The following is a 27,729-nucleotide window of genomic DNA, read 5'->3' on the forward strand; positions in this document are numbered from 1 at the left end:
TTTGAGCTTATTATGATTATATTGATATATATTTCATTGACCAAAAGTGTTAATAAAAAAACTCACAATTTAAAGCGTATCAAACCTGAAAACAATAAACAGATTAAAAACAAAACAGAAAAAAAACCCAAGAAAGGAATGTTTTTAAAAATTGAAATTCCGCTCATGGTAAACTCATTAAAGAATATGAGTGTAGCCCTCCAGATGATAATCCTGAATAAGTATTTGATATCTATTGTCTGCCTGAGTGGACTCAAGAATGTAAGATAGCCCAGGTTTTATAGATTTGTTGGGCCAGATACATGCGCAATCATGAAATCTGAGGGTATAAATATTGGGTCCAGCTACGAGTTTGCCATCCCAAGCTGAAACAAACGTTTGAGAAAGTCTGGATCCTGATCGTGAAGGTTAGTAGTTTTAATTTCCACTTGTTCTCTTATTCTTCTTTATTTCTTTCCTTCTTTCTTTTCTTCTTCTTCTTCTTCTTCTTCTTCTTCTTCTTCTTCTTCTTCTTCTTCTTCTTCTTCTTCTTCTTCTTCTTCTTTTTTTCCCTCATGGTGTCTTTATAGCTTCTTTGTGTGGAATGTTTGTGTGTCGCACTTGTTTGCTTTTTTCCTGGTGCTTGACAACCACTCCTGGAAATAAGGTTCCCATGTAATTTCTACTTGAAATAGAATATAAGTCTGTTTGTAAAATTGGCTGATACCATGTCGATGCATAGATAGATCTTTGTAATGTCAGAAGATAATTTGTATTTATAATGGAGATTATCAGACATGTTTTGAATGCAGATTATAAACAAAATAGGATTAAAATTATCTTCTCTTTTCAACACTATGTCCCTATGGTGCCGACTTTACTGTTTTCGTTATTGGCTAAAGAATCACCACCATCAACATCACCAACATCATCATCATCATCATCATCATCATCATCATCATCATCATCATCATCATCATCATCATCATCGTCATCGTCATTGCCACCATCATTTAGTTGTCGTGACATCATATAATTATATCTATACTTTATCTCATTCCAGTCAAGATTTCAAAAATAAAACCTTCTAGGATGGAGAAATTTAGCCAAAAGACCGTGGTGAGTGTTTATAATTATTTGTTCCCCTTTGGAGCAGTAACCCTCATGGAGTAGAGATTATCCTGGTTGTTGACACGTTAAGTGCGGCTATGTGTTCTAGTGGTATGACATGCCTTCATATCGGAAGTGTTCGAATCCCGCTCTGGGCGCGTATAGTTGGGCACTTGGAAATATTTTAGACAATCCAAGTCATCCTCTAAATCATCAGATCACATCGAACAGAAGTGACAGATTGTTGTCTATCCGATCAAAAAGTGAAAGACACTTCTGATCCTTTTTACCTTACAGTTGCAGAATTTTAAAAAAAAGAAAATGATTTATAAATTTTGGTCTACGTCTTTTTAATCTTTGAATCTTCTTTTTCTTCTTTAAATTTACTCCATACCAACAATTTTTAAATATCAATTTTTCATCATCATCATCATCATCATCATCATCATCATCATCATCATCATCATCATCATCATCAACCTCATCATCAACCTCATCATCATCATTATTATTTTTATCAATATATTGTTATCACCATCTTTATTATTATCATCATGTATTATATCTTCCTATCTGTAGCTGATTCTGGCAGGCCTCATGTTCCTGGTGACCCAAAGTTTCGGTTTACCCGTTAAAGTGAACGGTAAGAATAGTGTTTAGCTTCTTTAAGTATTTTTTTCATTCAAACCAATGGTTACAAGATTTGCTGCTGTTCGAATATCATATGTAACTGCACTGCGACTGGGTTGAGTGTTCCTTAAAGATAATTATTCCGTTTTGGATCATTAAATAAAAATGTTTTGATTATGTTAATTTTTTCTGTCCCTGGTTTCTTTACGTCACTTTAGCAAATACGCCAGTACGTTCTCATTATCTTATCTTCATTATTTTATTACTTATCCAAAATTTTACTGTTTGCTGTTTGTTTCACTTGAAAAAAATATAAAAGAAAACAGATTGTGTTGTCTGTTTTTTATCGTCACTTTAAAGAAACAATTTTTGATCTGTGTTTTTGCATGCTCCTTGCTTTGCTGTCACAAATTTTCATAGACTATCTTTTGTCTTCATTACTAAACGAACGTTTTATATATGTGTTTGGTCTCTTTTTTTCTCTCTGTCGTCTAGAGAATGAAAATGAAGAACTTACAATTGATGAAGTGTTGAGGAGAGCAAATGAAAGTGAGTACATTATAATATGTTATGTCATAATTATTAGGAGTTACAGAGGCTGAAAGACCAGTATTGAATGCCCTATCATATACAAATATAAATAAATACAACAGTCTTATATAACACAAGATAAAGGTAAAACATAGATAACAATGTAGGTACTCAACATGATAGTGATAATAATCATTATCATAATCAAACATTTGATGGTAAGTGCTTTATCAATGGAGTTCATAAAAATACTAGAAATGAATTAACATTTTTTAACTTCGCATTTTAGATTATTCGAAATTGTCACAGGTCTTTGAATTAGGTTATTTTTCCTCATAGACGAATAACATCTCCCAAGAACTATCTTAAACGTATCTGCCCTAGTGTGTGTAACATGGGAATAATAATTATAATAATAGTGAAATAATGATAATAATAATAATAATAATAATAATAATAATAATAATAATAATAATAATAATAATAATAATAATAATAATAATAATAATAATAATATAATAATGATACTACTACTACTACTACTACTACTACTACTACTACTACTACTACTACTACTACTACTACTACTGCTGCTGCTGCTGCTGCTACTACTACTACTACTACTACTACTACTACTACTACTACTAATAATAATAATAATAATAATAGTAATAATAATAAAAATATAATACTAATAATAATAATAGCAGTCATAATGATAATAATAATAATAATAATAATAATAATAATAATAATAATAATAATAATAATAATAATAATAATAATAATAATAACAACAACAACACCAAGAACAACAACAACAACAACAACAATAATAATAATAATAATAATGATAATAATAATAATAATAATAATAATAATAATAATAATAATAATAATAATAATAATAATAATAATAATAATAATAATAATAATAATAATAATAATAACATAACAGAACATAACATGGTATAGGGCAAAATAGGATAAAATCCCCTGAATGCCCTTAATATTAATAGTAATGCCATAAATCTATTGATTAAAGATTACAATAATGATACACGTGGTAAAGATAGTATTTCATTTAAATGTACTCATGTATATGTGGTGTACAAACGGATATATTTAGCCGTGACATCCAAAGCACACACACACACACACACACATTCACACACACGCATATAGATAGTTCGACGATGACGTCACTCAGGTCTTTGTTATTGTTTTTTGCCATCCGAGTTAATGAGTAATGCTCACTGAACTGTATTAACCTGACTATAAACGTTCATGGATACACACAGTTTTATGTGTTGGTCCGTTATACTTCCGGATGGCAATGTTATGAGCTTCTTAGCCTAAGCGCATACTATCTATAGAAGATAACCATAATAATATAACAATGCATAATATATATATATATATATATATATATATATATATATATATATATATACAAGATGAAAGCCATGTCAAGAGCAGTGCAAAAAAGTATTATTCGTCATATATGAATCTCCAATCATATAATTCCCTGTCTACTCACACCTTGAAATAATCCATAGATTTTGCATTCTTTATTTCAAATTTTAAATTGTTCAATATCTGGACAATACGAATACCGAAACAGTTTTGTCTTATGTTTGTGTTGCATCTAGAGACAAAAATCTTAAACTTGTCCCCTCTAGTAAAAGTAGTATTAGAATATGAAAAAAAATCAGAAAAGTCTATCCTATCCAGACCATGTACCAATCTATAAACCTGAATTAAATCCCCACGAATTCTTCTATATTTCAAACTTGGTAAGTCAAGAAATTTTAACCATTCCTTATAAGATAAATACTGTATGCATAAATCTTTTTGGTAGCTCTCCTCTGTACAATTTCAATACTAATAGATTGTCTTTTATATAATGGACTCCAGATGCAATTTTCGTATTTTGAATTGGTCGAACGAGCGATTTATACAAATATAAAAATATGGTTTTATCAAGATTTATAAAGGTTCTATATATTATTCCCATCATTCTGTTTGCACTGCTTACACAATTATCAATATATTCATCAAAATTCCAAAGTGAATCAAATGTAACTTCCACATCCTTTTCATAAGGCACAACGGAAAGTAGATTTGACATAGAAGTATCTTTAAAATAATTATGACATGGATTATTTATTCCTATATGTAATAATAATTGTGATAATTTCGAAACATTAAATAAAATCCGAATGCCGTGTTGTTGACCATTTGAAAAGTGAAAATATATCATTTTGTAGCATGTTATGATGTTCATTATATATAAAAGAAATGAAAATGGTCCCAATACGCTTCATGTGGGTACACCGCTAATTACATTCTTAAAATTCGACCCCACCCCATTGCATTGACAATGACACTTTGTATTCGATTATTAAGAAAGTCTTTAATCCAGTTAAAGATATTCCCTTTAAATTCATATGCTTTTAGTTTAATGAATAATCTCTTATGTGCTACCGAATCAAAAGCTTTGCGGAAATCAAGATAAACAACATCAATGCATTAATCACGATCAATTAACTTGGTAAAATCCTCCATCACCTGTAAAAGTTCAGTAATGCATGATCTTTTTGATCTAAAACCATGCTGGTATCTTTTAGCATCGTATGAATTTCAAGAAAGTCCATTATTCGGTCTTACATAACCTTACAGAGTATGCATGTTAAGCTGATGGGTCTATAGTTTGCAGCATCCAGTTTGCTGCCCTTTTTATGAATGGCAGTAACATTGGCTTGTTTCCATTCAATGGGTAAGGTACCAAATTCAAGAGACTTCTATATATTGTTGACAGCGGCTATGATATTTCAAAGGCCACACCCTCAATAAAAAACGGGGATGAAGGGAATCGGGTCCCATGCTTTTAGTAACGTCTAAATTTAACAATGTGGCAAGTATGTCTTCTTGTGTAATATAAAAATCGGGAACGTTTAATTGATTTGTAACATTGAAAGTTGGTATATTTGTATTGTCTTCTTGAACAAACACAGATGAAAAATAATCATTTAGAACATCAGCTTTATCTATCTATATCGGAAGTAACCTTGGTACCATCATCTTTCAGTAAGACACTAACACATGGTTTTCTTTTCAACGATCTGCTGACGTATCTCCAAAAGCCTTTCGGACTGTTCTTACATTCGTGTGCCAATGTACATTTATACGTTTTCACAGCATTTTGAACCGTGTATTTGGTGTTATTTTTGAATTTCTTGTACAATTTATGTTTCTTATTGATTGTACGTTTAACGTTTTATGTCAATGACATAACATTTCTATTACGTCTTAATGGAATACGTTTAGATTCTCTACATTTTTGTTTGTCTTTAAAAACACCCCGCTTCATTCACACCGTAGCCTTCAAGAGTATCCCAATTCACGGCATTCAGGTCTTCTCTGCAAGCATTGTAATTACCTTTGAAATAATCAAAATAAACATGTGAAGGATGTTTGGCGGATGAAAGATTTAACGATATAAGAAGTGAGTCATGATCACTTTTCCCTACCGAAGGCAAATGGTCAATGTTATTAATCCAATAATCATCGTTACATATTACCAAGTCGAGTATATTACTAGTTTGGTTCAGTCGGTGTCTCGTAGCCTGTGTCACCAGCTGAATAAAGTAAGCATCCCTAATTGCCTCGACAAATAGAGAGTCGGGAAAAGTTAGACATGGTTCTGTTCATTTAATATTAGAAAAATTGTAATCTCCGACAATGATCACGCAATCAAATTTCATTTTACCTATTGACTGTAATGTTTCTTTTATATCCTCAATGAAAGTTAATTTGTCTGAATTATGAGACCTCTATATATTTCCTACAAGTATGTGTAAATTATTATATTGAAAATCACACCATACACTTTCACTAATTATAGGATTATCAAAAGATAATATATTGCCATCAATACAATCCAAAACATAGATAGCAACACCTAGACTTGTGTAATCATTCAAAAATAAGTTATATCCATCGATAAAAAATTCAATCTCCAAATCAAACTCAAGTTCAATTTTTGGCATAATTTCAGTAAGACATTATCATGGGATTATGTGTCTGTATAATACATGTTAATTATGATCTTTTATTAAGTAAGCTATCGACATTAGAATATAATACAACAAAATCATTTGAAACAGGAATATGAAAAGACAAATTTGTTGGGGTGTCACTCTCGGGTGTTCCAGACAGGTCTGTGTCAAGTCATTGGTCTGAGTTCTGTCGTGTCGATGTCAGGCGTCTTGATTGAAATTCTCTTCCCCGGGACTGTAATAAGTTTTACGTTGGGTTTGGTGGTGGTCTATCTGGCATTGCTATTGTATAGGGGTTGTCGACGTGATGTATATTTGGTCTTCAGTCTGTTTGATTGAACGAATTCGAGGACTAGGCGAGACGGCGCCACTTGCTTGTATTTGGACATGGAGGGGAGTGTCTGGATCCAACCTCAGTCTCACACCATAGATGGTTACTGCCATGACTTGTCCGTTCATTGACCATGCCGAGTCGATCCTTTCGTCATTTCTTGCTGCTTTGAGCAGATTGAAATTCTTCTGCGTTAAGTCTTCAAATATTGAAATGCCCGAGCCTTTTAACTTTTTTTTTTGGCCTTGAGCACCATATCACGATCTAATCGCCTTACAAATTTGATGATTATTGGCCTGGGTCGATTTGATTTCGTTATGCCAGTACGGTGTAAAGTGTCAATTCCGGTTTCTAATCTATTGAATAAGTCCAGAACGAGTAAAAGGCAGTCATTGTTGGTTTCGTGTGTTTTCTCTTGGATTCCAAAAATGCGGAGGGAATTTCTCCTCGAATAGTTTTCTAATTCATAGTTTCGTTTTTCCGTCATTTCAACGTGTGTTTTTTTAGATTAATGTTAATCATTTTGATTTCCCTTATTTCGTCTTTATGTAGATTTAATTCATGATTTAATTCCATGTTTTCTTGTCTTCATTGGATAACCAGGTCTTTGAGGTCTTTCATCTCGTTTTTTATGGTATTTTGTAATGTTTAAAGTAGTTCTTGGTTGTCGAGTTCTTAAGAATGGGTAGATTGGGGAGAAGGGATGTTTTCGAAGTTATCTGAGTTTCTTTTTTGCGTCTCTTCGGCTCTTGCCCAAATTGAGATGAAGCAATTTGTAGTTATTATGACATTGAAAAAGAGCAACCGTTAGATATGCAATGAAAATCAATCAATACACTTATATGGACGAATTTAAGGTTGAAACGAATACTACTATAGGAAACAAATACGACAATGAATATAATAGATAAACACTCATCTCTTGATCCTCATCTTTGCAACGTAAAAAACATCAAATTCCATAACAAAACAGTACTGCAAAGAACACGTCCGCCGTTTTGAAAATAAAAATAATAATACTACTTGTGGTGACGATGATATCTATCTCTATCTCTAATTCTTGAAATCAAATCTTGATACTACTTGTTATTCCAAATTGTCACAGGTCTTTGAATTAGTTTTTTTAAAATTTTTATAAACGAATAACATCTTCCAACAAATATCTTAAACTTATATGCCCTAGTGTGTGTAACATGGAAATAATAATTATAATAATAATGATAATAATGATGATAATAATAATTTTAAAAAAAAATAATAATGATAATGATAATAATAACAATAATAATAATAATAATAATAATAATAATAAAATAATAATAATAATAATAATAATAATAATAATAATAATAATAATAATCATAAAAAATAATAATTATGAGAATTATAATAATAACAATAATAATAATAATAATAATAATAATAATAATAATAATAATAATATTAATAATAATAATAATAATGATGATGATGATAATAATAAAAATAATGATAATAATAATAATAATAATAATAATAATAATAATAATAATAATAATAATAATAATAATAATAATAATAATAATAATAATAATAATAATAATAATAATAATAATAATACTGGATGAAAAAGCATCAACCGAAAAAGCAGTACTTTGCAGTGCTTTGCAATTAGTTATTACGGACACACAAACACAAACACAAACACGGACACACACAGAAATACACGTACACTTACATTCCAACGTACAAAACACATTTATTCTTATCAATATGCTAGTGGATACCTGCAATATTTGCAGAGAAATTATTGTACTAACAGCCCGTCATCTATTTTACTTGTTACTCCATCACTTGCATTGGAAAACACTATCATTTCTTAGTAAATGCGTAACCGTTGAATAATGTTTTGAATGCCTTAGATAAGAAAATATTAACGCTTAAAAAACGATACTTACAAAACCTAGACGACATACTTACAAACACATAAACATTTAGATATGTGACTGCGTCGAACACCAGTTACTTAATGTTCACACACAACCTCCTCACACGACCCGAACAGGGATGGCACAATGATTCGCTCAACCAAGGTCCGTGTGTTTAGGCACATGGTTGAGGACAACTCTAGATACCTTAGGGGATGAGATAATATGATAATTATCTATCTATCTTAACAACATCCAATTACATATTTTAGCTGAACGTATGAAGTTAATGTAAGAAAATAAAGATGTAAAAATTAGTATATACATTTTTAAATGCTAATTAAATTGATTAATCAGATTAATATAAATAAAGATTTAAACAAAAATAGAAATATAGTTTTGAATGTTACTTACTTATCCTAACCAGCGGCCACCCGAGCTCTAGCCCTTCGGTCTAAGTTTTGAATGTTAAATTTACCTACTTTTGTTCAAGGCTTATATTAAAAAAAAGATGTTAGATTGTTTATGTCGTGAACAGTAAAGATGATGGCCTAGTAACGTCAGTGACTGTTTAGTTTACGGAGCAATAAAGGCTATTGCAAACCTGCATTGGTCAATTTTAAAGGTTATAATACCGTATTGTGGAAATTAACATAGATCAAAAATATTTTTTTTCAGCCGTCCACTTTGAGTAGTCAGGCAGAGCGGGCAAATTTTTAGAACAATGATGAGATCTACTGATGCCATCTACAATTGAGAATGCCATCCAATATCTTTGATTTGGAAAATATGCGGTGCGATTATTAAATCAATGAATGGGTTTATAATATCATATTTTATGGAAAATTATTTACATAAATTTCAAGTAATAGGTTTCATTGTGGTAACAGTTTAGACTTGCATAATTTATAGTATGGTAACATGTTTTACCATGACAACACAATACTTTCACCTAAGATCGCACAGAAACAACAATTTATTCTTTGTATAAAGTAAAATAATTCAATGTATGGAGACATTGTCAGAAAATATCAAGATATATAATTTAATGAATACAAAGTAAAATGACAAGAAAGTAAATTCAGACAGAAATTTATATTTTCAAAATATAAATATAACTTTAAATCTAAGTTCTCGTACTTTTTGGGTTCAAGGCTTGCGTTTCCAAAACAAGGGGAGATAACTCTTTATGTGTCAGGTGCAAGCGACGATCTGGCGATATCGGTGTTTGTTTATTTATGTCTAATCCTCGACATTTACGGAGAAAAAAGGCTACCACGAATATGCACCCATATATTTTACTTATTATGCCACTGAATTGATGAAATTAACATCGCCAAAGTTTGAGCTTTATAATTTTTAAAATGATTTTTGGGGCGATCTGAAGGCCAAAGGTCATATTAAGGACTAATGGTTACGCCAGAAGATATTCTCAATAGCCAATCAATATCCAATGAAACTGCCCTTAATTTAAAAAAAAAGGTTGGCAAGTTACTTGTATATCAATATGTGAAAATAGTTTAAATTTTTTTAGATTTGACAGTATTTTGTGCTTGATAAAATCTTAACATTGGCTGAACACAACAATTTTGAATCCCAACCTATTAAGAAAAAAAGAATATATTCTATCAATCGGACTTTAAACTTTTAAGGTAACGAATAGTTTTCTGTGTTGTCACATTATATGCGCTGGAGATGACGTGAGTATTTTACCTGAACGCATAACAAACATCCTTATAATATGATTTTCATATTCCAATATATATATATCATATTATATTATGTATACATATAGTTAACCCACCTTCTCTGAAAAAAATATATTACTTTTCTTTTGCATACAATTACACAAGACTCTGACCCCAAGATTGCGAGTGAATCAATTGAACCAGAGGTCTATTTAACAGAATATGACATAGCTCTCACCAAGGAACAGTACGAGGCTTTACATAACACGTAAGTTTGAAGGTTGATAGCTCTCTGAGTTTCTTAGATAATGAAAGTATAAGAAAGGGTTGAGTAGAGCACCGAAATGGTTTTTGCCAAATGAACAAAACACCGGAGTTGAATCCTATCAGCCGCGACTTGAGATCATGAAAGCGAGTGTCATAACACTAGACCACATAGCCGAAACTTTGGTACCTTATCACAGTGATAAAAAACTGATATACGCATTAGAAAACGACTAGGACAAACCTGTCGCCCATTACTTCACTGGGTCCAGTCATCGAGGATTGCACGACATCCAAATTGCCGTCCTTCAGTTCTGTCACACTACTAAACAACATAGAAAGTACAGGGAGGCAGAATTGGTACTAAAACTAAACACCCTTTCACCTCACGGCATGAACTCGAGACTGTACCTCATTTAAATATTATACTACCTTTGTCTCTTGCCCCCCCCCCCCCACGCACACACACATACACACACTCCCACGGCCATCCATCGTCTTTTCATTTGATTGCAAATAAGTATCAATACTACAATGACTACTACTACTACTACTACTACTACTACTACTACTACTACTACTACTACTACTACTACTACTACTACTACTACTACTACTAATACTACTACTACTACTACTACTACTAAAACTACTAATGTTCCGTCTGCTGCTGCTACTGCCACTAATGATTAAACTTATACCGACATCCTTTAATTTTTTATATTTATTTCCAATTCCATTGTATTTATTTTCCAACCACAGTCTACACGTTTTTATATTTCACTTTCTAAACTGCATTACACAGTTCCTCTCCGCCTCCCTTCTTTTCATTTTATCAATTGCGCACATTTTATAAATGTCCATTATCTATTTTAATTTGGGCTTCCTTACAAAGGAGCATACTATTTCCTGCCAACCAATGTTTTGTTTATTCATCGTAACAACGCCACTACCACATTATCTCATTCATCTGCTGTGTTTCATTCATCCTGTTTTTTTATAAAGGGGAAATTCGAAACGTTCATTTAATCTGTTCTTGTAATAAAATTGAAGCTTACATTCAATTTCATATTATTTATTTCTTCGAGCTTCAAACAGCAACATTTTCAAAATTAAGTCCACCTCCTTGGCGTCACACGTTGAGAAGAATAATGTAAAATTAGACGGTGGATTAAAAGTCAGCTTAAAAACCTTAACAATGATCTTTCTAATGGGCCAACCCTTTTTCTTCAGAGTAATAAATTATTGGGAATTTGATATCTTACCATTACGGAACGTTTTCTCATTTCAAAATTTTAGGGATCCTCAAAAGAGAACGGTAGGTCTACGATCTGAAAGTTCAAGATGGACAGACAAAACCGTCAAATACAAACTTGACCCCAATTTCGGTATGTATATTATTATTATTATTATTATTATTATTATTATTATTATTATTATTATTATTATTATTATTATCATTATTATCATTATTATCATTATTATTATTATTATTATTATTATTATTATTATTATTATTATTATTATTATTATTATTATTATTATTATTATTATTAAATCAAGTTCGACGCAGGAGGCGGTCTGCATCCATGCGTAAGATATGTCCCGCAAAGCGGAGCCTGTGTCTCATCACTGTAGTTACCAGGTCGATTTCGGTACGTTTTGCGGTTTCTCTGTAGTCCTCTCCCCTAATGATGGAAAGGCATCGGCTGTTGAAGCCATTTTACAGTTTTGGTTACACCCTCTGTAAGTCGCCCGCCAAGCCTCGCAAACCATGTGTGAAGACAGAGCAGACACAACGGTGATTGGACCACATATGTGATAGAGAGTTGGATGTTGATTGTGCTATTGCCTACTTTAAGAGTTCGACAACTAGACCCGCAGGCACTCTACTACATGGGCTGGATTCTATGCCCATTGACGAAATTGTGACTCTAGCCAGGAACAGACATGCTTTGTCCCAATATGTGAATTCCCTGTGACCGTGACACTTTTATGCTGATGTAGCAAAGCACCTTATAGGTGTCGTACTAATGTGCAATTTAACTCATACATATATTATTATTATTATTATTATTATTATTATTATTATTATTATTATTATTATTATTATTATTATTATTAATGTTATTATCATTATTATTATTATTATTATTATTATTATTATTATTATTATTATTATTATTATTATTATTATTATTATCGTATCGTATCGTTTAAGAGCTAATATGTTCTAAAAACCTTTAATGATTTGTATAGCATTTATGTCTAGCTACATGTTATCGAATATATAAACAGCATTTAATGTGAATTGATAACATTGAGTATCAACTATCTAATTCACAAATAATTGCCAAATTACAAATTCGTAGTATAATTAAATCGTTTTCCTTTCATTTGGCATCTTCAACTAATTGTTATACACAATGCAATAATATCCAATATCATGTTACATCCTTCATCAAAAGCAAACATTATGTTGGTAGGTTCTTTATCAATGAAATAATTAAAATATTTATTGAATTAGAATTTTTGTCTCAAATTTAGATTATTCAAAATAGTCACACTTCTCTGAATAGAGTAACGGTTATTTTTCCTTAAAGACGAATTACATTTGTCAACAAGTATCTTAAACTTATCTCCCCTAGTGTTTGTAAGATGCGAATGATTTTAAAAATCATTATAATCCATATTGTTAGAACCAAGCACGAGTCTGTATAAATGAATAAGATCACCTTTTATTCCACAATGATCTAGTGAAGGCAAATTTAGATACTTTAATCAGTCTAAATAGGATAGTTGTCAAATGTCTAATACTACTACTACTACTACTACTACTACTACTACTACTACTACTACTACCACTATTACTACTACTACTACTACTACTACTACTACTACTACAACTACTACAACTACTACTACTACTACTACTACTACTACTACTACTACTACCACTACTGCTACTACTACTACTACTACTACTACTACTACTACTACTACTACTACTACCACCACCACCACCACCACTGGTGACACGTCTAATATTACTTCGTACTTTTTTAATCACTGTCATCTATTTGTGACCCACATCCCTTGACTTGTTTTATGTCAGAATGAAACATATGCCATACATTGAATTCATTAAAATAACGAGCAGAAACACGTTCAAAATTTTGCCGTTTTAGACTATATATTATACCATTTTAGTATGTATGGAAAATCCATTTTCCTAAAGAAAACATCATGGCACGTCCTATTAATCTTTGATTATAAACGTAGCCGTTCAAGTATTTTTTTTTCATGCACGCCTCCTGTTTTCTTAAAAATATATTTTGATGCGTAATGATATCCAAACCATAATGATAATTCTTAATGAACCGTCATTGATTCAAAATATATTTCTGATTAAATTGGTCGGTCACAAATTACCAGAATCGCCTATTGCCAGATTTAGTCAGTGGGTCAATTATTACCAAATATAGACAATGAGTCGTTTATTACCTGATTTATACAGTGAGTAACTCATTAGATTTTTATGGGTTACACAAGACCATGCTCATTCAGCAAATGACGCGATGCAAGCTTGAGCCAGTGGGTCGTTTAATACCTGACCGATACAGATTCAGACAGTAATTTGCACGTTTATTGTTTCCCCCTTTATTCCATGTTCTATTTTGTTTTTGTTCAATCCAGACGCTGATGCATTAAAGAAAATTGCAAATGCAATGGCTGAAATCTCTCACTTCAGTTGCATTAAGTTTAGACAGTATGTCGAGTCGGACACATTCCGGATAAATATTCTCAATTCGACAGGGTAAGTTCTTTAAAGAAATAATGATAGTGCAACGAGCAATAAGTTTAACATATTGACAACACCAAAATAATCGATATTATGCATACATTTTATGCACAGGAGGTATTGGGATAGCCCAATTGGTTGATGGAACTGACTGAAATGATCCTGGAAGAAGGCAATATTATTGTTTTCTGACCACCCTGTCACCCAGCAATGATGTGTATCTGGGTCTAGTAGCTCTTTGCGACAGATTATCGTCCTATCCATAGGATAGCGAGTAATGTATGCTGTCAGTTTAACGTTATAGACTCCGGGATAAATTACGGCTCGATGGACCTTACATATTTCTATCTCATCCTACATGTTAAGTGATGTTGCTGACTGCCGACCACTTGTGAATTGATTTGAGCACATTTAATGGGTATTCCTCTATAGAAATTTTCAAGTCATAATGAATGAATATATCGATAATATTAGGTGTGAAACATCGCTTGTAATTAATGACCAGTTCTGTTAATAATGAATTTGCGATGACCAAACGTTTTTGTCATAGTTTTTGGTAGATATGATCGAGTGGTGTCCTGTGATGAGAGAACGCATCTGGTTTGGGACTTAAAGTATGTTAGTTACTAATCACGGTATTATATCTTAGGTGCCATTTAATAAAAATCATAATAATGATGATGATGATGATGATAATAATAATAATAATAATAATAAAATAATAATGATGATAATAATGATAATTATTATTATAATAATAATAATAATAATAATAATAATAATAATATAATAATAATAATAATAATAATAATGATAATAATAATAATGATGATAATAATGATAATTATAATAATAATAATAATAATAATAATAATAATAATAATAATAATAATAATAATAATAATAATGATAATAATAAAATTGATGATGATGAAGATGATGATGATGATGATGATGATGATGATGATGATGATGATGATGATGATGATGATGATGATGATGATAATGATGGTGATGCAACTTTTCCAAAAGTGGGGTGATATGGTTGAACAATCTTTTTTTATATGAACAATTTCCTTAATTTCTTTCCTTTTAATACATATGTTAATCGAGCTGCTTAGTATTTTACTTGTTGCAGTTTGTTAATTTACTTCATTGAGCTCATGACAGTTCTGACAGAAGGGAATTGCAATAATCATGAATTAATATTGATGCCTACAAAAATCACACATTTTTTTGTGACATTTCCCATTAAACTATTTCTGACAACGTAAATTTGTTTAATTTTAAATCTCAAAGATATACAGACATTGTTTACATGGAATGACATGGAGAGATTTTTATCAAACATGATCCCCAGTTTCCAACCTGCTCAGACATATAAACTTCACTTTAATTTTTTATCAAAATAATACATTCAATTTTTAATTCATTTAAAAAAAATGTTTATGCCAATGAAAGTTTTTTTCTGTTTTATATTCGCTTAATTGGAGTGTGCTCTCAGTCATCCGGTGAATTATGTCAGTCATATAATTTTTTTTAAAAATGTCGTATTGTGTTATGATAATAAGAAAAGAAATAAAACTTATTAATCTAAGAGTTATATGCATAGAAGTGGAATATAAAATTATGGGAAGCAGTAAGATAGGATAATAGCTCCATGTTAGATTGAAGAGATGGGTCCAAAGACCGAGCCTTGTGGTATGCCATACGGAAGTTGTTCCTGTTCTGACGTATTGTCACAGAGTTTGACGCAATTTTTCCGTCCATTTAAATAGGACACATGAGTTATATCTTTGAAATGACGACTAATTTTTATTTGGTATGCCGCAGGTTTCATTGAATTATCATTTCGTATATCATTCCTATCCTCTCCTTCGTATGGGAATATATTTTGTAGCTTGTTTTAACTGGGTGTTTGCGTCTGCAATGTCGTGAATTCTTCCATTACTCTTAGATTTTATTGTGGGATAAGGTATAGAGTAATGGAGAAGCTGAATTCGTGACGTCATATCTTCCTTTCTTCAGGTTCAAAACTTCTTGAAAATGTGGAACTAGTCTTCCGGAGAGCAAACAATGAACATACAACACATCGAATCATAAGGTACAATACAGTGCCTAATAGGAACTAAATTAGGCAAATAGTGTGGTCTTATGTGCCCTATCAGAATGACAAAAAGACTGATACATGATATTAGAGGACATAAAGTACAGGATATCTATTATAAAACAAACATAAATCACTCATCAAATTCCTGATGAACACAGTTTTTTTTAAAAACGTTGAGATTTCTCGCAGTTATTGAAGATGCGTGGATGAGAGTTCCAAATATCTTCGTTCCTGAAAATTAAAGAGTTGGCACGTATTGAGGTCAAACATCGTTCTTTGAAGATCATGATTACCCCACCTCTTGTTGACGTCAAAACCGCATATTTGAAGAACTCATTGGAATCTAAGTTGTCAATCTTGTGTACGATCTTGTAAATTTGAATTAGATCTCTCTTAGTCTTCTGTACATTCAAGAAGGAATTGAATGGCTTTCCAATCTTTCCTTATAAGACAGATAATACAATTCAGCGACAGACTTTGGACGTTTTCGTAGGCTATGGACTGTCATTTTAGACATCGGGCTCCATATGCAATTGGCATACTCCAAATTGGTCTCACCAAAGTCTAAAGTAAAGTAGCACAATTGAAATGAGGGAAACTTCGTGTTATAATTCTAACCAACATATTTGCTCTTTTAAATATTCCATTAATATGTAGATCAAACCTGGGATTGGGATCTCATGTCAAACCAACATCCTTCTCTGAAAACACTTAAATAAAAAAAATATTACGTTCTTTCACAGTGAAATATATATTTTAAGGATTATATTCACCAATAACATTTAGAAATATTAAAATTGAACTCCCGATCCTTTGACCTAGCAAATATAGACAGAAGATCGTCATGTAATGTTTAACTGTTATTCGCGGTGTTGTCAATCTTTTGTCGTCAGCAAATAATTCACACGTAGATAATAAGATAACAGGGAGGTAATTAATAAAGATTTTAAACAGAAGAGGACACAACACACTAACCAGGGGAATCCTGCTGGTAACTTTACCAAATTCCGAAAACTCGCCTCTTATGTTTACCCTTAATGTATGTTTAACTACCTAGAAACGATTTTATCCAACTAAACATGTAACCTCTTAATCCATACACTTTCAATTTTTGAAACAGACTTAAATGAGGTACAGAATCAAAGTCTAAATATATAATATCAATATTTATATTTCATCAACAATGGTAGTGAAGTTTCCATCACTTCAATAAATTGTGTAACACAGGAACGATTATTCATAAAACTATGCAGGTCGGCTGTTGCTTTCATAATAATTCAAAATACAATCCTCTATGAATGACATCATTAATTTGCGTGTATAACACGTGCATGTATAATACGGGTCTATAATTACTTTGGTCTCCTTTTTCTCCCTTTTTAAAGATAGCTGTGACATTTGTCATTATCCAAATCAAATGGTAAACCTCTTCGATAAACGACCAGCATCTCTTCAGACAAAACACATGATGCTATCACTCTGAATCCAGTTTCAAAATGTATATCCAGTCCTCCATAGGCCTGGTTTCAAACTCTCAAGGAGAACAGAGCCCATATAATAACAATACATCTTTGTTCCCTTTAGGAAGCCTCGGGGATATCAAACTCATTGGAGTAACAACTGTGCATGATTCTAGTGCCAGGGGTCGAGAGACGATCCTCGATCCCAAACCCTCAGTTTCAGATTTAAGACTTTTTCACTAAGCAATTCTTTCAACAAGCTATAAAAAGCATCATGCTTTAATTGTAAATAATGTGCCCATTTTCACAAACTTAGTTTAATCATAGATATTTGAGAATGTGATATGGTTCTTTTTAAAAACAGGATTGCCTTTAAGTAAGAATGCTTTCTTAAGTTAAGTGCTCTATTTTATAAATTACAGATGTTGGTCATATGTTGGACAAGTTTTAAGTAGTCAAGATTTGTCTCTAGGCAAAGGATGTATTTATGTGAGTACCTAAATAATCATGCTATGGTCATCAGCATTTTAAAAATATTTTATAAAAACTTACTTTACCGTAATAAAACTTGCTGTTCGAGCTTGTGAGCGGGCAAGGAAACAAAGATTTGAATTCAAAATAAGGGAGTTCAATAGTTTTTTCTATAAATTTCAATAATTCTGATTCGAAGACAATACAATATTTATATTTTAATCAAACTCAATTGTCGACTGCCTTTTATCTGTTGAATCACTGGTTTTGAAGTTTGACGTTAAAAACAATTTGAATATATAAAATGTCATAAATTAAGGAGCAGGCACTAGTTTAAAGTAAAGATCTACAAGAATTTGAATGAAACAGTGCCAGACATAACAGGGAAAACCATCCCATTAAATCAGCCTACTTCAAATGTCGTCGTCCTCATACTCTTATGTTCAATGGTTGTGTTTTATGATGCAGCGAGGATTCACAGCGTATAACGCGTGCTCTTCTGAAGAATCAGGGGTAGTGAGGTTCGATCCCAAGCCGAGGCAGACTGATTTTTTGGGATGAATTTTTTCTTGTATTTCTCTAGCAGTGTTTTACACACACTTTCCCAGATCTTCGAATTGTTTGTATAAACATGTTTTTATGACGTGATATCGTTTATGGAAAGTGGCAGGATATTATCTTTAATCTAGTCAGAAACTTAAGAAAAAATTCAAAATTACATAGATTGATTTTTTTTCATTACTGTAAAACTATTTCAGTTTTGGCGACAAAGTATTTAAATTGAAAAATCATAATCTACAGATTCTTTTTTTAAAAAATAGGGTTGGGTTCAACATTGTTCCGTACAACCAAGGTTAGATGTTTATCATCGGAGCACAGACTTACTTTTAAATTTAAAAATGATAACACGTTTTTCATAGGTTGATATCCGAGCAACTTGCAAACTTTTCATAAAATAAAGGTAATTCTTTGCCCGTTGATTCAAAAGGTTTTATAGAAAATCTAATGAGGCGTAATGAACGTTGGTCTTCGGAATTGCCATAATTTGATTGCATTTTCAAACGCATCAAAGTTGATTCCTCAAAAGATTCGTCTCGATCTATGTCAATTTCCACAATACAATAGTATATTGATTAACATAGATGAGCACATGTTCGTAATGATCTTTAAATTTCCGAAAAAACTGCAATTTCTACGTATATTTAACTAAAACAGTCAACGATATCTCTTTCAAATAGAGAGTTACGTCCCTTATTCTTTTTACACAAAGATTCTAAGCTTTGATCAATTAAAGTATGATGATTTAACATTTTAAATTATATTTATGTTCAAAAGATAAAAATCGTTATCAAATTCTGTCTTATTCGTCAATTTGTTTGCATTCTTTAGATTATTTACCAATCTTAGATGTTAATTTGAAATCTAAAATTGTTATTGTTATTGTTATTGTTATTATTATTATTATTATTATTATTATTATTATTATTATTATTATTATTATTATTATTATTATTATTATTATTATTATTATTATTATTGCTATTCTTATTATGTGAAATGATTCTACTTCTAGCATGGAATAATTGTCCACGAACTTCTCCACGCCCTTGGGCTCAATCACGAGCAGACTCACCCTGATCGAGACAATTACGTCACTATAAACTTTGAAAATATAAAACCGGGTAAAGATGTCAATTTTGAAATGCAATCCACGACCAAAGTAAATACGTTTGGTCTCCCATACGACTACAGGAGCGTCATGCATTATGGAAAAACTGTAAGAAACTGGTCACATTTTCATTGTCTTATCTCATTATATAATTCACCCATTTAAGCCCTGAGCCCATATATATATATATATAGATAGATAGATAGTAGACGGAGAGAATGATATATATATATATATATATATATATATATATATATATATATATATATATATATATATATAGAGAGAGAGAGAGAGAGAGAGAGAGAGAGAGAGAGCATTTCCACGGATTTACCATTGCAATGCACTTCACATTGTTTCATTTATTTGTCGTTGCTGCTGTTGTTGTTGTTGCTTGTAATGTTGATTTTCTTGTTGTTGTTGTTGTTGTTGTTGTTGTTGTTGTTATTTTGTCGATTATGCCCGGGTGGTTGGGCAATGTAAATCATCTTTTTAAAAATTTCAAATCTTCCAGGCGTTTTCGAGCAATGGAAAGAACACTATCACTACCAAAGACAGCGCCTACCAAGATGTGATTGGAAACAGAAAAGGAATGAGTTTCCTGGACGTGAGGACTCTCAACGCCATGTACAAGTGTACAAGTCAGTATGAAATATGTGGACAATAATTATTTTAACAGTTTCAAACCAGAACAAAATATATTTCAAAAAAAAACAACACCCCACAAAAAGAGCATTTGATAGCGCACAATCCACTAAACGTACTCAGCCCACTTTACAAAGGTTTCCCAGCACGCAGCAACACTTAAAATAAAGGGCAAGACAAGAAGCTTGTATAGTTAATTACAATCTTTTATAGGAGGTGAAACATCTCTTAACGGCCACGTATTAATTCTACACGAAAGGCTTTGAGAGAATGTGAGTAATGAGCATTTCCAAGGACTCAACTGTGCGCCTCTCAAAACGAGAACCCTGGACCTACCGGTTGGAAAGCAAATTTCAAAATGGAGTAAAACAAAACCTCAAAGATACTAAGCAATGAGAATTTTGGTCGCAAAGAACAACATAATATCAAAAATAAATATCAGTGGCAATTTAAAAAATAAACGATGGCATGTATAATATATACGTTGTCATGGTCTCAAGTGAGTAAAGAGCTACTCGACTATGCATAAAGATATATGTAGAATGAGGCCCCAGAATTTACTAGTTACTATAAATGAAAAACAATTAACGATTTGTTTACAATGAAATAAAAAATAATGATGAAATTTAATTAAAAGAGATAAACAGTGATCGTGGCAGTTACAAATAGAGATATGAATATTTTACGTAACTTATGATAATATGTCAGGTTCGTAAGTTTACCTTTCCAGGCAGTTGATGGGCTTGGATGATCTATTCCTCTGATAACAGGATCGGGCTCGTAAAATTCCACTTCCAGGCAATTGGTAAGGGGTTATTGTGTAGTCCTTTGACAGCGGGCTCGGGTTTGATCCTTGAAGATTATACAATCAAAGTTAAAAGCTCCGGCGTCTTAATGGTGTAGATATAATATCTACAAAGTCCCAAAAGATAAAAATCTTCCAGTATATATATAGGAATAGAGCGACTGGCCGTCCGGCATAGATTGTGGAGAGAAAGTGAGTGTCGAATGTTAGACCTATCAGCTTTTATAATAAGTGGCTACGTGACAGAATGTAGAACGAAAAGTATTCACTAATTAGAAATTAATTCGAGGGAAGGCTATAAAAGGAAAGACGATCTAATATTAGAAGGTAAAGTTTATCTAAGCCTACCGAAATATAACTGGAGTGAGATGAATTCAGTTCTTAATAAAATAAAATTTAATAAGATAATTGTGAACAACCTTTACTGTGACATACGTATACCCCCCCCCCCCCCCCGGAATCTGTTTAAGCTCCTTAAAAGAACACCCACACACACAGACACACACACACACACACACACACACTCAGACATATATATATATATATATATATATATATATATATATATATATATACATATATATATATCAAGGAAATCAATAAATCAAGGATTATCCACTGAAGAGAAACTATTATGTTGGCTAGAAACCAGAAGAAAAATAAAAAAAAAGGAAAATAAATACAGAAATATATATATATATATATATATATATATATATATATATATATATATATATATATATATATATATATATCTGAAGGATTAAATATTTCAACTTTTGATTCTGAGAGCAAAATAAGTTCACGTCGAATGGAGCCAAATATGATGTCAAATGAAAAATTAATGAACTCAATAGGATATTTTTTTTGGACACAGCTCGTATTTGTAAATAGTGCTCAGTTTCCACGCATCAAGACATAATATTGTGCTTTAAACTTTGATGGATGTGTTTTTGTAAATGTGTAGTTGTGAATCTGCCGACTTCACCGCTTCTTGTTTAAATTTGCCAATGTAAAATCGACAAACGTTAACAAACTGGTTCATTTTCACAGCAGATAGTAGATGGATTTTCTTTGTAATTCAAGCACACATAGACACATAAAAGAATATTCCTACTACATGCATGGACCAAATATAATATCTTTTTCCTCTTCTTTGCCCTCAAGATGTCTTTATGACGACACGCAAACACCAGCATAAACATGATGATAAAAATTAAAGTATTATTGTGAAATAGTGGACATTATTTTGATGGTCATATTGGGTTAATGTTAACGTTTTTAATTGCTTAATCGAAACATGTCGTTTTATGCAGGTCTGATAACCCAAAATATTACAGGCTCATTTGTGTATTGGAAATACTCTCCTACGAATGCAATGTATTGTCTATTACAACAATGTTAAATCAATTCCATTATTGATTCGGTGATCAGACCTGCAAATATAAACGCCCGTGTCTATTGAAAGTCAAATGAATAACCAATTTGGTATTTGTATAATGGCCAACAGACATGACAATGATTTTAAAATATATTCATTCAATTATTTAGTATATGTATCCAATATTTTTTCATTTCATTTATTTTTGCGAAAAAATACAAATAGATTGACCTTATTTTGTTATGGGACATGTAAGCATAGCAATTTGTCTTGATACCTATCAATTGGGTGATTATTTGTTCATAACAGTATATTCAATTGTCATTTTTAATCCATTCCATGGTCTGGTTATCGTCCCTTGACAGCACATTGCACCAAAACAGACGCTGATTGTCCCAACGGTTTTCTGGGCCCAGACTGCAGATGCTGGTGTTCATTGCCTACGGACGATTATCCAATCGAGTATTGTTCTGCCGACGATAAGACGAAATACGGATCTCTCAAATTCGGTGAGGAAATAGTTATATTAGCTGCAGTATATGAGAGTGATCTGCAATATTGGAATGGCAGTAATAATTATAGTAGTAGTAGTAGAAGTAGTATTAGTAGTTTCAGTAGTAATAGTAGTAGTAGTAGTAGTAGTAGTAGTAGTAGTAGTAGTAGTTGTAGTAGTAGTAGTAGTAGTAGTAGTAGTAGTAGTAGTAGTAGTAGTTGTAGTAGTTGTAGTTGTAGTAGTAGTAGCAGTTTCAGTAATATTAGTAGTAGTAGTAGTAGTAGTAGTAGTAGTAGTAGTAATAGTAGTAGTAGTAGTAGTAGTAGTAGTAGTAGTAGTAGTAGTAGTCGTAGTAATAGTAGTAGTAGTAGTAGTAGTAGTAGTAGTAGTAGTAGTAGTCGTCGTAGTAGTAGTAGTAGTAGTCGTAGTAGTAGTAGTAGTAGTAGTAGTAGTAGTAGTAGTAGTAGTAGTAGTAGTAGTAGTAGTAGTAGTCGTAGTAGTAGTAGTAGTAGTAGTTGTTGTTGGTGTTGTTGTAGTTTTAATGGTGGTGGTAGTAGTAGTAGTAGTAGTAGTAGTAGTAGTAGTAGTAGTAGTAGTAGTAGTAGTAGTAGTAGTAGTAGAAGTAGTAGTAGTAGTAATAGTAGTAGTTGTAGTATTAGTAGTAGTAGTAGTAGTAGTAGTAGTAGTAGTAGTAGTAGTAGTAGTAGTTGTAGTAGTATTAGTTGTAGTAGTTGCAGTAGTAGTAGTAGTAGTAGTAGTAGTAGTAGTAGTAGTAGTAGTAGTAGTAGTAGTAGTAGAAGTAGTAGTAGTAGTAGTAGTAGTAGTAGTAGTAGTAGTAGTAGTAGTAGTAGTAATAGTAGTAGTGGTAGTAGTAGTAGTTGTAGTAGTAGTAGTTGTTGTAGTATTATTATTATTATTGTTATTATTATTATTATTATTATTATTATTATTATTATTATTATTAGTAGTAGTAGTAGTAGTAGTAGTAGTAGTAGTAGTAGTAGTAGTAGTAGTAGTAGAAGTAGTAGTAGTAGTAGTAGTAGTAGTAGTAGTAGTAGTAGTAGTAGTAGTAGTAGTAGTAGTAGTATTAGTAGTAGTAGTAGAAGTAGTAGTAGTTACTTCCCTAGCCCTCTTAACCTGATATAATTTTCCTCTCCACAGTGCCATCATGATTTGGTCCGATAAGACGGTAAGTGGAATTAATTTTGCTATCAAATTCAGTAAATCTTGTGCAACAGGGGTAGGGAATCATCCCGGTATATGAAGCAAATGTGATTTATTTAATATGTCCCATTCCCTTACTGTTTCACTATGTTGTGGAAAGTAACCATCTGGTCTGTAAATATTTGACATTGTCTATCGTCAGCCTGTTGATATCTGACTGTCCGTTCACAACTGCTTTTGAGATTCGTTTTTTGTGAATCTGGCTTGTGTACATTTTGAGGTAGTTATATTTTTTTCATTTTGTCAAGTCTCCTGACACTTGTTTCCTTTTCAAGAGGCTCTGCAATATTCTTGCTTTATGTATAGGTTCAGCTTTGAAATAATTCTACATTCAAAATGGTTGGGTCTGGTGTTTTTTTTTTCTTTCTTGAGCGTTCTAATGGCTTCGGTGATTTATTCCCAGGAACAGATTCAGCGTCCTTATTTCTGCTTATTTCTCTGGAAGTATCTAACTGAACCCCATCTTGAATGTTTGTCCGTTCTCAAACAGTAGGCTGATTTCCCTGATTGTCTTATATAGGGATATTTCTGTGTCAAACTGTATACAAATAACAATTATCGTAATTTTCTCAAGATCAACGTTAACGGCTATTTCTTCAGCTTTCTTTGTCATGTCTTCTACTAATACACTCTTTGTCGTTTCTTGCAAGGAAGAGGAGGAGTAGGAGGAGGAGGAGGAGTAGGAGGAGGAGGAGGAGGAGGAGGAGGAGGAGGAGGAGGAGGAGGAGGAGGAGGAGGAGGAGGAGGAGGAGGGGTAGGAGGAGGAGGAGGAAGAAGAAGAGGAAGAGGTTATATGGAATTAAGTGGAGGAAGGAGAAGAGGATGAGGAGTCAAGGAGGACGAGAAAAGGGTTTAGTTTTGTAAACGTATTTTTCTTATTTGAATGCTGTGCAGGGGCGTGGCTATATTGGTTGATTTGGTGCCGGGCACCACATCCATCTTTTAAAAAAATGGATTACATCATTAAAAAAAAATTAAAAACGGAGAAAATGTATACACCGCCTCTTATTTATTTGAGTAAGTCTTTTCTCTCATTTATTTTCTTTCTTTCGTATTTACAAATATAACATGTTTTAAGTAATTTTCCTCTGATTCTGGTACCACCTTATTCTGTAAGCATGACACGCCACTGATGCTGTGCATGTGGTGTCTATATTCCTGTATTGTAGATTATATTTCTCTCGTAATCGTTACGACTCATAGGGAGTACTCACTCGATCCCTACACGCCGAATTCCAGCACATTCTGCCCTTGGTGTTGAGTGACCGATTAAAAGATAAGCGTATAGGTTAATACGTCGTCATAATTTCATGCTAGTGTGTGTACTGTAGCACGCTTTTTCAACACGTAATAAGCAGTGTCATAAAGACTCCAATTGTTTTGTTTTTTTTCATAAAGTAACAAAGTTATATCAGTGAGTTTGTTTGGGGTGGGTTGGGTTGGATGGAGTAGATACACTCGTTTCCAGTACGTACCAGCAGTTGTTGATGGAGTGTCATCACGATAAGAAGATGGCCAGTCGCGTTGGGGTAATGTGGGACGTGTTTATCAATGGTGACTTTGACTATGTGTGTTTGTATGTTTAATTCTGTGTGTTAAAATAATCTGAGCTTTTATATAAACACAAAACGTGATAAGCGGTTTACAAAGGGTCAACGACTAACAGAAACACTGAACATGTAGAACGAGACTATAACGCCTGTTATGCGATATTACATTTTATTCGATAGTGATAAGGCTGTAATCAGCCAGGTATTTACTTTGCACCTGAGTCGGGTGAGTGGATGTGTCTAAAGAGCCTTTTTAAAGGATTCAACTATGCGTCGAGTGAGGCTCGAATCAAGGAACTTCCGATCCGAAAGTGAGTGTCATAATACAAGACGAGTTCATTGTAACCAACTATGGGCAAAGAGGTGGACTTCTCCTTCAAGAATAGAATAAATAAGAACTACTAGCCTTAATTTCACAATTTAATAAGAATCCATAACATATCTGGATAAAAACAATATCAAAGAGATGAATGACGCAAATTTCGTTCTATCTATTTGTTCAAATGAAAAAGAATTAAATAAATGTTTAGCTGACTATTGTCTACCAGATGAAATGGTGATTTGATGGTATACTCTTCCAACGAAACATTCTGGTCAATATTTATGGCAGCCCCGATCGTAAACTTTAATAACTTATAGCCTGGCACTAGAACTTGCATTTGTCACTGTTAAGTTAGTGCATTGCCTAGTGAGTTGTCGTTAGTAAGTAGTGCCAAGGAAACAAATAAATATAATGGATGAACTGCTAATCGCATATTACGTAGGATATGTTTGTTGTCTGTTGGTTTTCGTTGCCTTATATTCTGACGTAAAATATTTTTTGGGACAGTGTCTTTCTATGAGATTACAAAGTCTACGCTACGCTCCGTTCCCATCAAGAGTAGGCTATTTAGAGGCAGTGAATATTTATTTTTTATTTGTTGTCAAAGAAAATCTAAATTCTTGCCCTAAAAATTGTATTATATAAAAACATTATTTCCTTTTCTCTCCCCCCCCCCCCCCAGAAAACACCAAAATGACCAGATATTTTGCGATGTGCCAGGATGAAAAAATGAATATAGAGCTGATCGGATCACACTTTTATTGCCGTTACATGATAAAACACAATTTTAGATAATTTATCTAGGAAGCTTTTAGATATCGGGCAAAAATAGAAAATCATGTTTTATTTCTTGTTTACGGCTATAGAGTAGTATAATGTAAAGTAGAAAAAAATCATAATGGACATTGTAACAAACCTTGCTTCTTACGTTTTGTGAGACCGGATAGAAATAGAATTGATAAAAGAAATGAATTATAAGGAAACATTTTAAACTTCGTAAATAAAATGGTCTCTTTGGTGACAATCAAACGCAATCTGGACTTATTTGTTGATCAATTACAATTTTGTTTCAGGATAGACATGTTGAAAAGGTGCTGGTATTAGTAAAGTAGTAGTAGTAGTAGTAGTAGTAGTAGTAGTAGTAGTAGTAGTAGTAGTAGTAGTAGTAGTAGTAGTAATCATAGTAGTAGTAGTAGTAGTAGTAGTAGTAGTAGTAGTAGTAGTAGTAGTAGTAGTAGTAGTAGTAGTAGTAGTCGCTATGTGGTCTTGTGGTATGACACTCGCTTTCTGATGGGA

The 27,729-nt window shown here is 32.3% G+C and overlaps 1 protein-coding gene across 1 annotated transcript; it reads left to right on the forward strand.

Moving 5' to 3' along the window:
- The first annotated feature begins 318 nt into the window (after positions 1-318).
- LOC144979910 (hatching enzyme 1.2-like) lies at positions 319-27,467 on the forward strand. Its single transcript, XM_078927174.1, has 13 exons — positions 319-407; positions 1,043-1,098; positions 1,669-1,732; positions 2,215-2,268; positions 10,403-10,505; positions 11,801-11,889; positions 14,198-14,318; positions 18,296-18,362; positions 19,918-20,121; positions 20,528-20,654; positions 23,210-23,353; positions 24,499-24,526; positions 27,116-27,467. The coding sequence occupies exons 2-12, from the start codon at positions 1,072-1,074 to the stop codon at positions 24,507-24,509; spliced, it is 1,011 nt and encodes a 336-aa protein (XP_078783300.1). The 5' UTR covers positions 319-407; positions 1,043-1,071; the 3' UTR covers positions 24,510-24,526; positions 27,116-27,467.
- Positions 27,468-27,729: the final 262 nt, after the last annotated feature.

The sequence above is a fragment of the Berghia stephanieae genome, chromosome 9, assembly GCF_034508935.2.
Source record: "Berghia stephanieae isolate SIO BIC M18660-M18661 chromosome 9, UCSD_Bste_1.3, whole genome shotgun sequence".
Taxonomy (NCBI): Eukaryota; Metazoa; Mollusca; class Gastropoda; order Nudibranchia; family Aeolidiidae; genus Berghia; species Berghia stephanieae.

Coding starts and splice junctions, on each gene's coding strand:
- LOC144979910 (XM_078927174.1), top strand. CDS start 1,072: ATGGAGAAATTTAGCCAAAAGACCGTG. Junction 1,733..2,214: donor TTTACCCGTTAAAGTGAACG/GTAAGAATAGTG, acceptor TCTGTCGTCTAG/AGAATGAAAATGAAGAACTT. Junction 20,655..23,209: donor CGCCATGTACAAGTGTACAA/GTCAGTATGAAA, acceptor GTCCCTTGACAG/CACATTGCACCAAAACAGAC.